This window comes from Marmota monax, unplaced genomic scaffold (genome assembly GCF_021218885.2).
Source record: "Marmota monax isolate L192 unplaced genomic scaffold, Marmota_monax_Labrador192_F-V1.1 WCK01_AAM20220418_F8-fsc00290, whole genome shotgun sequence".
NCBI lineage: Eukaryota > Metazoa > Chordata > Mammalia > Rodentia > Sciuridae > Marmota > Marmota monax.
The window spans coordinates 171237-185439 of NW_026692628.1; the positions used below are offsets into that span (position 1 = coordinate 171237).

Consider the following 14203-nt stretch of genomic DNA (forward strand, 5'->3'; position numbering starts at 1 on the left):
CAATGCCAGCCTCAACAACTTAGCAAGACCCTGTGTCTCAAAAAGTAAAAAGGACCGAGGATGTAACTCAGGGATAGAGCAGCTCTGGGTTCAATTCCCAGTACATTATTTTTTTTTTTAAAGCAAAAGAACTAATATCCTTCTGGGGGCGGGAGGAGAGTCATGTATCCTGAAATATTATAAGCAACTAGGTGGATTAGGTGGATTAAAGGTAGTAATCTCCATGTAGCACCATAATACTCACAATCATGGTCCTAAACAGAGGAACAACTCCCTACAGTCATGATCCCATAACAAATATTTGTTTTTCTAGTAACACAGTTGAGCTGACTGCTCTTTGCTAGAAAAAGGGCAGCTATCTTGAGAACTAAACATATGAGGTGAGACTAGACTGTGCTACAGCTGTTGGCAAGTTTTCTTTGTTTATAACAGCAGAAGTACATCCCTAAGAATTGGCAAGCTTTGTTAAAAAAAAAAAAAAAAAAAAGCATAAAATAGAAGTGCCTTCATTTACCCAGTCATTAAATGAGATTTTAGAAAATACAAAAGTGAAATGAGCAGAATAGATGTTCTTTAAAATATCTACCCCCCGCAAAACAAAATCCACTTAACTAATATTTATCTTTTTCTGGATTGCTCTTTATTCCTCCCCTTTCTCTACTCATTAGCTTCCAGATTTAGTATCAAACCAGCGATATATAGGACCAAGACAAGGACAAGTCATACTTCTTTATTCACAAGCAGAAAAAAAAAAAACATGAAGTATCACAATGCATTTGCAATCATTAAAGAAGCAGCAGATAAACCATTCCTAAACTATGGAAATCCTATCATGGACTTTTATAAGAAATTAAATTTTTAAGAAATCCTTATACCTATAACCTAAATTTATAAAGCTCTTTTAAAGATGTCATTCTATGCAAGCTACTCTTGCTAAAGGTGTCTTTCAATGACAAGTTTTTAATTTTGATGAAACCTAATCCTGGATCTTTTATGGTTAATGTGTTCTATGACCCGAGAAACCTTTGGCTACTCTCAAGTCACAAAGATATTCACCAATGTTTTCTGGGAAAAAAAGACTTATATTTTTTAGCTATTACAAAAACATCTATGATTCAACTCAAATAATTTTTTGTGAGATAGGGAACTCTTGATTCCTTTTTTCCTCAGTGGATATTCAGCTCTACTATCCTACCTACATTTGTTGAAGACTCTCCTTTCCTGTTTGATTATTTGACACCTTTGTAAAAATCAAGTGATCAGTTAAAAATTAATGTTTTTAGGTCCTGTCTTTTATTCCATTGATTTATCTGATTACTGATACTACTTTTTACAATAATCCTGGCATTGCTTTACAAAATTTAAGCCTCAATAAAAGAAAATATAGAAATTAAATTGAAATAAATGAATGAGATTGAGATGAGCCTAAGAACATCCTTAGAAAACCATTTTTTAAAATTGTATCACAGTTTTGAAACACTCCATAATTACTACCATATCAAGAGCAAAATATATTTACTCACAAATAACTGAAAAACTAAATATTTTTAGTACTTTCAACTGAAATTATATATGAAAAATATTTCATTAATTTTTCTACTCAATTTTACCACAGGTCTCCCCTGCATTAATTCTAAGTCATTTAATAATACCACAATTAGTAAGCTTTAAAACAATCATAAAAAATTCATGTGTTGAAGCTGGATGATAGGTACACATTCCACCTAATAAAATAAATTATGTTAAATTTATTTTACAATAAATAATAAAATGTTAAAAACTCACATATCAATTTCAAAAATGTGCTTGGTAAAGAAAAAAGTGGGTTATTTCCTTTATAAAAAGAAGTTTTATAAAATTTCATTTAGAGTTTACTTGGAAAAGAAAATTACAAGCAAGAATATAGTTCAGTAGTACTTTATAAAATAAAAATGAAAACAACTCCCCCCACTAAAAAAAAATCTTTGTGAGCAAATTGTACATTACATGGCTCTTGGAAACTGAGCTATACTAATTTTATTCAAATTGGCACAGAGGATCCTCTATCACCACTGTCATCTTTTTTTAAAGCAGATAACCTGAATTGTCAAACCTCAAATTTTCCATAAAAACTCACCTTAACAACTTGACAAGGTTGCCAAATTGGTAATAATACCAAAACTCTTTAAGAATTACAATTTGTTCTTAACTTGAAATTTTGTTTTGAGGCATAATATTCAGATCTTCCTACAATAAATCTATGGTTTAAAAAATAACCCCAAACACTTGAAGAAAGTTTGTTAAAATAAAATTGCAATGCTTATTACCTTTTCTATTGGCAACAATGAAAATCACTAAAAATTTTACTTTTGCTCTTTTCAAATGATCTGCATTAAAATCAAATAAGTGGTATAAGAGGAAATTTTTAGTTTTAAGATTCTCAAAACACATGTCAAAGACAGAAATATTGATTTTTTCCATTAATGATAAGAAGAAACAGAAGATTTAGTTAAGATTTAACATTTAAAAATCAAAAAATTTTAAGCTAAAAAAAATCAAAAGATTAATCAGAACATTACAGGTAAAGAATATCATTTGTGCATTTTCTAGGTTCATACTGTAGTTATAAATCCAGAATACCAATAAGAGTTCTCAGATCCAATGTCAAAAAAACGGAATTTGGGCAAGCACTCTCAGTATTATTTTTATTTAATATGCACTGCATGCACATGATGCAGGTAGGGGAAAAGTTTATTAATCCATGCATTAAAGACAAGACAGACTGGTACTATTGCCAAACGTGCATTCAGTCAATTAGGATGTTGCTCAAAGTTCCTTATACTTAATGGTGCCATGAAAATAAGTGTAGAAGCAGAAATGTGTACACATCCCAAAGCATCCTCTTCATTTGGTTTCCTGAGCTTTCTTTGCATTCTGTTTTTCTTTTGCCTAAAAATTAAAAATAGTATATTACAAAATCTTCTAGGTCTGCTTTAGATTGTACTAAAATAAAATGTGCTTAAGAGGGTACTCTCAAGCTACAAGGAATAAAATGCACTGTCCACAGGGTTTCTAGAGCTAGTGCAGCGGCGTGAACCTGTAGTCCCAGCTACTCAGGAGGACAGATTGAGACAAGAAGTTTGAGACCAGTTTGGGCAACACAACAAGACCTTGTCTACAAACAAACAAACAAAAAATATTTCTAGAGCATTATATAACTTGAGACTTGCAACAAATTAGTTCTGGAAAATTATATAGTTATTCTTTGCCCTCAATAAGAAAAAGCTGGTGATGTAGCTCAGTGGTAGTCCTTGCCTAGCATACACAAGACCTCGGGTTCAATTCCTAGTACTACAAAAAAAGAAAAGGAAGGAAGGATCATGTTTGGCTCCCAGTTCTTTCTCATGTGAAGTTGAAATGTATTATTAAATTGTAATCAACACAAGTTATTCAATCCACAGAGTCAAACTCAGTCATAAGTATTTAAAAACAGTTCATTTCTTGCTCAAATTTAGCATTAAAAAAAAAATCCTATGTTGCTTTCTGCATATTTGAATAAATAACTTCAACATAAAAGTTAAAGCAGAATTGGCATAAAAGTTAAAAGTGAGTAAAAAAAGGCCAATAAAGGATTACATATTTGTTTTACCTATAAATCATACTAAAAGGAATACCGTCTGATGTCAGTGAGCCTCACTTACATGACCTCAAAAATGTTTTCACACATTACTTGATCTTCATAACAGTTACATAGCTTGAAGACAACTCTATTTTATTCCTTAGCAGATGAAGAAGCCAGTGCTCACAGGTGATCAGACTTGACCAAAGTCACACAACTAATATATAGTAAAATAGAGGTCAGACAGGTATTCTATAGCAGTGCTTTTCAATATACATACCAATGAAAATGCCTGAAGTTATGCATTTCTAACAAACTTTTAGGTGATGTCAATTCTGCTGGTCTTTGGAAAGGAACCAATATACCAGACCTTTCCTGCTATATTATTTTAAAAAACAGATTAATTAGAAAAATTGCCTTTCTAATGATGGATTAGGTAGTAATTATTAACAGAACTATGATAAATTTGAGTGCTATGACCTAGAAAATAGGCCATATATTCCATACAGAAATAAAAAAATTAGTAGCCTACATCAACATTTTTTCATTAATAAGCATAATCTGTTATTTATACCATATCCCACGCAAAGTTTTCTAGTTTCAAATAATAAAAATACAATTTGATTTTGGTATAATTTGAAATAAAAATATGTGCTTCTTTTCTATTTATCTCTGAACATACTTACAAAATGTTTAGAATAAGTAAATTTACTACTTTATCATATAAACTTTACAATATAATTAAATGAGCAAACAAATGTAATGCAGAGTGTCCATATATTAAATTATATAATTCAGATAAATTGGGCTGGGGATGTGGCTCAAGCGGTAGCGCGCTCGCCTGGCATGCGTGCGGCCCAGGTTCGATCCTCAGCACCACATACAAACAAAGATGTTGTGTCTGCCGAAAACTAAAAAATAAATATTAAAATTCTCTCTCTCCCTCTCACTCTCCCTCTCATTCTGTCTTTAAAAAAAAAATAATAATAATAATTCAGATAAATTAAGGAGTACAAAAAAATAAGTTAAAAACAATTACCATTATTGAGTATCATTAATTGAGTGCTTACTGCACATTTCACAGATAGGGTCTTATTTAATCCTCAAGAATGTGCAAGAGATATGATTCCCAAATTATAGATGAGAAATAGAAGCTACAGAAAAGTAAATAACTTGCTTAAAAGCTCCAGCTAAAATGTATCATATCCATAAAAAAAGACAGTATAGCTGAGAATAAACTCAAAGCCTATATTATGTTCTGCCCTTGCTAAAAAATACTATGCTATTTCTAAATAGCATGGAAGAAATACAGTTAAAAATAATTTCCTTTTACACAGTGTGCCAAGGAGATATAAAATATTATTGACCTGAATCATATAATTCTATAATCATAAATATTAATGTAAATAGTATTGTGATTAACTACATTTGTACTTTATTTTAATTTGGGGATAGAAAAAAGAAAGTTCTGAAGGTTAGTTATTTATTACCAACTAAATCAGACTGTCTTGAATTTTCCTAAAAAATTTCAAAATGGTGAAGTCTCTTTGGATCCCCATAGCAACTATATCTCCATGATTTTACAATATGGTAGATTATTGGTAATTGTTATAAATATGGGTAGATAACAATTCAGAATTACACATAAAGGTTAAGATAAATATTTTAAAAGTACTAAAAGTATACCTGAACAGGTAGAAGTTTCACAAATCGCATCATAAACTAGTTAATCTTTTTTACATTTTAAGTTACAGGTTTGATATATGATACAGTTAAGTATACAGTTACTTTGGTTTTACCTCCTGAGCAGTTTTGTATAATGAATATAAGAAAAACATTTATGAGATATTAGCCTAGTTCATTATAGCTATACAACCAAGAGAGAATCAAAATATTCAACTTTTGCTCACTATCTAGGAAAAATAAAAAGATTTTAGTTCACTCATTTTTATGCCTCAGTTATCAAAACTCTAGTCTTGAAGATTCCAATTAATAATCTATTTCTGAATTCTATGGGTAATTTTACATAAATAATAACACCATAAAAGCTTTTTACTGTAATTATAAAATTTAAGAGTAATTCTATTCTGATTTTCAATCTGCTTTATTTAACATCTGCATTTATTAGCTAAAAGTGATATTTCAATGTGGTATAATAATTTTTTCAAAACATGATGAACAAAAATATACTTGTGCTAAGGAACCTGATATAATGGTACAGATTAAGCAGTAAATTCCAACCACAGATTTAAGATTTTTGTGAATGGGAAATTTTGAGTAGCTACAAAGTTATTTAGATGTTTATTCTGGCCCTAAATGGAATACTACTATTCAATCCATAAACAAACTATAATTGTTTACTTTTTTTTACTTTTGTAAACTATATCACAAACTGGTTGAGAAAAGAATGTATATACTTATGTGTCGATTCCTAGACCTTAACAAAGTGCCTAGAATATAGGTGCATCTAGATAAATGTTTAGTGAATAGTTTCACAAATGTTTAATGAACATTTCAAGTATTCCAACCAAATCAAAACCAACGAGGAAAAACACATTGTATGTATATAAGAAATAAACACATCTCAATATTGCTTATGTAGTATTATTTAAGAATAGTTTCAATTAACAGACAAACTAGAAAGTCAATAATTCTGTTCCTTAAAAAAAAAAAAAAGCAAACAGGAAATAGAAGTTGGTGTCATAGTAATATTAGGTATTCATATACTGCCACCTTGTGTCCAAAATAATGTGAACTAAGGAATTAAGGTTCTAATGAAAAGCTAAAAATCAATTCTTCATGCTCTCAAAAAATCTTGGGGATATACTGTCATTAAAAAAAAAAAAAAAAAAAATCAAACACAACTTTTCCTAATCTTCACATAAAAATTATACTCAAAGACCAACTTTAAAATACACTTAATATTTGTCCAGGTCCTAATAAAATTTACTTAAAATTAAAATCTGACTTATCATATGATTTACCACATTATATTTTTTTTCATATAATATTCTTAACAGAAATATTTCATGGTGTCTCACACAAAGAATACTGTGCCTAGGCACTCTGTAAACAATTTTGATAACCACAGGACCTTAATTGTTAACCTTAAACTTTAAAAGTCAGTTTCCCATCTTGGAATACCCTAAGATACATAAATTAAAAAACAAAAACAAAAAAATAATTGAAGATGTAGCAGTTTTCTCCAATAATTTTTGCATTTAATGCTAAAAGTTGAGTCATGTTTCAGGTAATAAGGTAAATATGAAAATCTTATTAAAGCAGATCTCATATTATTTTAAATTTATAAAACGTCTGGGATAAAATGTATCTTCACTTTGTAAAATTTAAAATTAATAAGAAAAATATACCTACCACGTAATCTGGTCTTTATATTAATGGTCCAAAATTTTATTTGCCTAGTAGTATCTTCTCAGTATTTCTCAAAATGTGGTACACAGATCAGTTGCATTAGAATCACTTGGGGAACTTATTAAAGAATCCTTCCCCTTTATCAGAACATCTGGGGAGGGGCCAGGTAACATGTATTTTAAAGATTATCCAGCGATGGTCACTTTCAGAAATGCTGATTTACAGTATATACTTAAAAACAATTCATTGCATTTCATTTACACTGCAAATATTTTATTAAGCACCTTCTTATATTGAAGGAAAAAATATCTTAGAAATCAGAATTTTCAACTCACTTGTGTTAGTTAACCCTCTGTGGAAAAGATACTAGATTAGAAATAACGAAATCTATTTCTTAGTCAAGACTTAGTCCATACTATTTGTTCTACCATCAATGTCCATTCTAACTTTAAATTTTTCTGAAATCAATTCAAATTTTTGCTAAAATAAGTAGAAAAAAATCTGTTATTCCAATTATTTATATTAAAATTTTGTTTCTTCTCAAAGAAATGTTAGTATTTTAAATTTTCATTTAATGAGACAGAACCTGAGTTACAGACAAAAAGAATTCTAGAAGGCAAAAGCAATGGGGCAATTTTTATTTTCATTTTTCAGTAACAGGCTTAACTAATTTTTATTAAATATAAAACACTAGGCAAAAGCAAACAAGTAAATTTAAAATGCTTATGAAATTTTAGCTCCACTCATGCCAAAAAATATACTTTATTTATACACCTAATTTAAGTATTCAACAATAAAATACTTACCTTTTCTACAAGAGGTATTAACTGCTGGTGTTCTGCTAAAGTCTTTAACAATTCCATAATAAAAGGCAGATAATTATGCTTCCTTCTGATATTTTCAATCTGAAAAGAGAACATATTAAATCACTCTAGGTACATTTCCCCTAATTTTCTGATATATCATTTTTTGTACCCAATTTAAAACATATGGAATAAAATCATCTATACTTATAATAAAAATATTTAAAAAATAAAATTAGGTTCCTATTGAGAACAAATACTAATAAAACATGTGCCAAGAGTTTCGTGGGCATGGCTTCCTATCCTAAGCTTAGCAACAAGAGGCTTTTAAAAACCCAATCTAAGGGGCTGAGGTTATGGCTCAGTGTTAGAGCACTTGCCTCCCACATGCAAGGCCCTGGGTTCAATCCTCAGTACCACAAATAAATAAATAAAATAAAGTTATTGTGTCTAACTACAACTACAAAAAATAAATAGTTAAAAAAACAATCTAAGATTATTTATGAAAATGCAATTTACAGCCGGGTGCAGTAGCACACACCTATAATACCAGCAGCTCAGGAGGTTGAGGCAAGAGGATTGAAAGTTCAAAACCAGCCTCAGCAACTTAGTGGGGACCTAAGCTACTCAGTGAGACCCATCTCTAAATAAATTTTAAAAAAGGGCTGGGAATGTGGCTCAGTAGTTAAGCACCCTTGTATTAAATTCCCAGCACCAAAAAAAAAAAAAAAGATACATATAAAAGTAAGAGTCTACATGATAAATTAACATTCTTTTTTTTATATAAATATTTATTTTTTAGGTGTAGATGGACACAACACAATGTCTTTATTTTTTTATGTGGTGCTGAGGATGGAACCCGGGTCCCGCCCGTGCGAGGCAAATGCTCTACCGCTGAGCCACTATCCCAGCCTAAATTAACATTCTTAATACTACATCTATGTAAATAATCAGGCAAGTCTAATGAGACCAGCTTTATTTTGTGACCAAGAATAATCTTTCCTTGAGATTATATTTTATCAAAAAGGGGTAGAATGTAGGGGGAAATTGTGCTTCAGGGGGGCATAAACTATGCATCATCTAAAGAATACCCTCCTATATAAAGTATGATTCTAGCCTTCTATTGACATCAAGATATTACAGATTCTATCTAGCAGAGGTTCAATAGACAGCTCTTCATAGAAAGAATCTTCTATCTTTCGTAAATTCATTTCAATGTTCTTTTACTTCATATAAATTTGTGCTTATTTGACAATTCTTTTTAACTAGCTGTGACATAGGTTCTTGAAGTTTATTAAATTAAATCTTAATGTGTTCATTTTATGTCAATATGATAATCATTTTACCTTACAAAAGCATTCCAAACAATGTAGCAAAGATTCTGAACATTTAATCTGTAATTTATTTTTGGTAGGTACTAAAAGTAGTTAATTACAAAATAATCTTGCATAATAATATAAATAATAGGTAGTCTGGATTTTAATATTATATGAAATGGAAAGTGACAGTTAAAGATATCATCTTTTAAATTGTGAATACAGCTCAGTTGGTAGAGTGCTTGCATCCCATGCACAAGGCCCTGGGATCAATCACCAGCACCACCACCACCACCACCACCCCCCCGAAAAAAAACAAAAAAAGACCTTTCATCTCTTACTTTCTTGTCCCCATGAATTGGCCTTTCCATTTTTCTGCCCAGAATACTCCAGAGCAACCACTTCTACCTGTAGAAATCCTACTACTTTAAGGTTCATTCATTTTATTGAACAGTAGTCATTTGTTGGCTGTTAAATGTGATTTGAAGAACTATGGCTGATGATGTGGTAAGCAACCAAAAAAATAATCCTTTCCTTCAACTGAGTTTCAAATGAAAAAGTATCCTTTTACTATTGTAACGTGGCAAATAACTTAAGTTCCATATCAAAAGCCATGCAAAATTCAGGTATACTCTTCTTTTTCCTCTCTCTGAAAAAAAAAGTTTATTAAACATATTGCGAAGTGAAGATGACTGTCCGTACTAAAAAATATCTTGCTATTCTATTTGACTCTGAATTACACAAATGTTTACTATAAAAACAAAATTAAATCAAACTTATTTTTTAAATCCCCTAATAATATGAAAGCAAATTGAGAAAAACATTTACGTGAATGTAAAACACAGCAATTTGATTGTACATCTAAAATAGGATATGTACTAGCTGGAAGAGTAATCCTGTAACTCCTATAATCTCAGCGACTCAGGAGGCCATGGCAAGAGGATCCTAAATTTGAGACCAGCCTCAGCAACTTAGTGAGACGCTGTCTCAAAATTTAAAAAATTGAAAGGACTGGAATGCAGCTCTATGGTAAAGTGCCCCCCAACCCTGTTCAATCCCCAGTACCACACAATAAATAAATAAAATGGGATACATCCTAAGGAATAAAACAAATTTAAGGAAAACAATTCAATTCTTATGAACATTACTGGTATTGTTATTCTGATTGTGTGTGTGTGTGTGTGTGTGTAAATAAAATCTCAAAACCATCAAACCATAAAGGTATCATGTCAAAGACATGAGACTGCTTGAAGTGGCTCCTGAGTCTAAATACGGGATAATTTGAGCATCAATAAGAATAACTGCAGTAAACTAAAGCTTCAAACAGATTAAATATCTGTTCGTAACAACATTTTTAAAAAAGAAAAACCAGGGGCTGGGGATGTGGCTCAAGCAGTAGTGCACTCGCCTGGCATGCACGGGGCGCTGGGTTCAATCCTCAACACCACATAAAAATAAAAAAATAAAGATATTGTGTCCACCTAAAACTAAAAAATAAATATGAAAAAAAAAAAAAAAGAAAGAAAAACCATCTTACTTATCTTTGCAGGGTGCCAGAGAATCAACACATTATTCTGAAAACTGGTAAATGATGAAAGGGAATGCAATCATTAAACACACCTTCATCTCAAAATATACTGCTTCTTATTAAAACATTAAAGAAACATATTTAGAAACATACCTTGTATCTTTTTAACTTTTGTACTTCTTCTTCAATAAGCATCTGATTTTTGGCAACTTCTGATTGAATAGCACTTAACATATTACTACCCTGATCTGTATCCATAGGTTCCTCCTTAGAAGAAAGAAAAAAAATAGCACACCCTAATGATTGAGGCTTAAGTCCAGAATATTTTTAAGTGATTAACACATTATAATTATTTTCAAGTTTCTACACTTAGAAATATTGACAAAATATCAACCTAACAATGGCAATATTAAAGGATGAAAGCTCTAAAAAGTACCTTCCATATTTCTAAGTTTTACAATAACACACAAATTTCTACCTAAATACCATCTATACTATGAATATACTGTACTGCTATCTTTTACTAACCTATACAATAAACTACCTTAAATATACTCTTAAGAACATACTATCAAGGGATTATAAAAAAAGACTGTCTACTATTAATTCTCTTCTCTAATCATATTTACTACAGAAAGGTAATCATAAAGACTAGTAGAAAGTAGATGTGAATCTAAAAGTACTCAATTAACTCTTTGAGAAATATACTCTAACTTGCTTAATTATATAAGGAAATCATAATAGTCACAACAGTTCATAGCTAACATTTACTTAGCCCTTCCAGTTGTCACTCATTGTTTTAAATGGTTTACATATATTGTTCTCATTTATCCTTATGATAACCTCCTCATAAACTAAATACTACTATTCTAACACTACATTAAGAAACTCAGCCACTGTCTGACAAAGCCAGGAACTAAATCAAAGTAGCCTGAATCCAGATTGCATTCCCTTAATCTCTATTTAGGAGATTTGATTAAGTGTGTGTGTATATATATAAATATATATATATATGTATTGAAAATATGTGTATATATTTTAAAAACCAACTGTATGTATGTATGTGTGTGTGTGTGTGTATATATATATATATACATATATATATATATATATATATTTTTTTTTTTTGTACTGGGGATTGAACTCAGGGGCACTTAACCACATCCCCAGCTCTTTTTTATATTTTATTTTATTTACAGACAGGGTCTCACTGAATTGTTTACGGTCTCAATAAGTTGCTGAATCTGGCTTTGAACTCACGATCCTCCTGTCTCAGCCTTCCAAGCCATTGGGATTACAGGTAGTGCCACCATACCTAGCTTAAATGTATATTTTAAAAAAGATACTTTCCCTGAGATAATTACTAAACTAGAACTTTGTACTTAAAAATATGGCCACAAACCTCTGCAAGTTGTCTTTGTAACTCTGCTATCTTCTGTTCATAAATCATTTTTCTGTCCGACACAATAGCCATTAAGTTAAATCGAATTTCACCTTCACTGTACCTAGAAAAGAGTTATTTTAAGATTTTTACAGAATTACAAAACCATTGCTATTAAGCTAATCCACTATGAGTAAACCATTATTCTTTGTGATAGTTACCCTATCAACTGGCTAATAATTCAAATTGGCATTTCTAAAAGTTTTTGTATATGAAAAAGTAATAATAACTATAGCAAAAAATTTAGCTAAATTTCATCACAAATATTTGTAAATGTTCTAAGTGTACACTTAAAACATTTGAAGTAATAAATTTTATGTAACATATTTCATCATTTTCCCTAACTTTATAAGAAATAATGAAAATTCATTTATTTAAAAATATCTGAAAACAGAATAAACTAAGACCCCACATTTGTTGGATTAATTATACTGGAATCTTATTATTATTATTATTTTTGGTACCAGGGATTGAACTCAGGGGCACTCAATTACTGAGCCCTATTTTGTATTTTATTCAGAGACATGATCTCAATGAGTTGCTTGGAGCCTCACTTTTGCTGAGGCTCTCTTCAAACTCCAAATCCTCCTGCCTCAGCCTCCCGAGATGCTGGGATTAGAGGCATGTGCCACTGTGCCCAGCTATGCTTGAATCTTGATTGTAATTACTCCTGACTGCACAATTTTTTCAGTCATGATACAGTTTCTATTTTTAATTAATATATTTTAAATTTTTATTTCTACCTTATATATAAATATGTAAAACATTTATGCATTTCATTAATATAATGTATAATTATATGTTGTAGTGAAATTTCTGAATGTTGTTTTTTACTACTCTGATACCAATGAAATCTCTTATAGCATAAGCTTGTTTACAGTAGAAACTGACATTTTAAAAATTATCTATAACATGTATATGGCACTTACTCAAGATAAAAACATATAAAAAAGTTAAGCCCATTTTGCATTAGGTCACCTCCATTGGTTTCTCACAGTTCTATTCATGAGACAGAACACAGCCTAATAAAAGCATGAAATATGTAAAAACTGTTTTAAAATTTTCACTTGAGGAATTTGCATGTTCCTATTCTTCCCATTAAGTTCAACATCCAGAACATATATATTAGAAAGAGACAAAGACCAAATGTTCAAATGAGAGAGAAGGCAGACAAGCTAGGGAACTCAAGACCCAAGAATGACATGATGATGAATTCCCTGAGTTCTCTTTATGCCTCATTCATCATTCATCCAAGACTTGGAAATGAAGAAACCAGCAACAGCCAAAAAGAAAAAATAAAAAGTCCAACAAAAATCTGTTCTTGCTAGTCAATCAGAACAGGGGCAGTGTGGCAAGACAGAAAACTTTTGGATAATAATTATTCTGCTGTAGCCAAACACAACAATGATCCCACTCCAAACCACATCAACAAAAGTGAAGAAGAGAGCCTAGACTTCCCACCTCACTAGGCTGTAATGAGGCACCCAAGTTAGTGTCAAAATGAAGATCTGAGTAGTGAGTTGGGAATTTTATTCCTGCCAGGTGAAAATAACAATACCCATTTGCACTATTAGAGGACGTTGAATAGAAACCAAAACAATCATTTAATGGCAAAGAAGCCCATCCCTGTCCCACTTCCGTATCAGTAGAAGCCATGCAGGGATCTGTTAACAAGGCACTCTGACCTCTCACAAACAGAATGGTATCCATGGAAGCCTTGTTTGCAGGCCCAAACCCGGATCCCTGCCCAGCAATAACAAGGAAACCAAGGAAGCTCTTCCCTCCTTAATAGAAGCTGTGTAGAAAACCTGAACTTACAATCCTATCTGGCAGTAATGAAGAAGCACCTCCAATTTACCCTGCCAGAGCAGTGTTCATTAAAAACAGTGGAAACATGGGCTGGAGTTGTGGCTCAGAGGTAGAGCATTCGCCCAGCATGCATGAGACACTGGGTTCGATCCTCAGCACCACATAAAGTAAAATAAAGACATTGTGTCCATCTATAACTAAAAAAGAAATATTATTTTTAAAAAAACAGCAAAAACAGAACTTTTAATTATTTGCTTATTTATTATCAGAAATTGAACCCAAGGGGCATTCAACCACTGAGCCACATCCCCAACCCATTTTATTTTGAGACTAGGC

General features: G+C 31.2%; 1 protein-coding gene across 7 annotated transcripts in view; it reads right to left on the reverse strand.

Moving 5' to 3' along the window:
• Positions 1–714: 714 nt before the first annotated feature.
• Positions 715–14203, reverse strand: part of Uchl5 (ubiquitin C-terminal hydrolase L5) — a 50044-nt gene continuing 36555 nt past the window's right edge. For 2 of the 7 annotated variants that reach the window (XM_046446306.2, XM_058579900.1), the window contains 4 exons: positions 12020–12122; positions 10771–10884; positions 7777–7875; positions 715–2928 (listed from right to left, as the gene is read on the reverse strand). In XM_046446306.2, coding sequence (XP_046302262.2) covers positions 2884–2928; positions 7777–7875; positions 10771–10884; positions 12020–12122 — 361 coding nt within the window. In that variant the 3' untranslated portion in view covers positions 715–2883. Of the gene's footprint in view, positions 2929–6972; positions 7122–7776; positions 7876–10770; positions 10885–12019; positions 12123–14203 lie in introns of those variants that run through there. The other 5 variants (XR_006852042.2, XR_009226932.1, XM_046446307.2 and 2 more) reach the window with 5 other exon arrangements.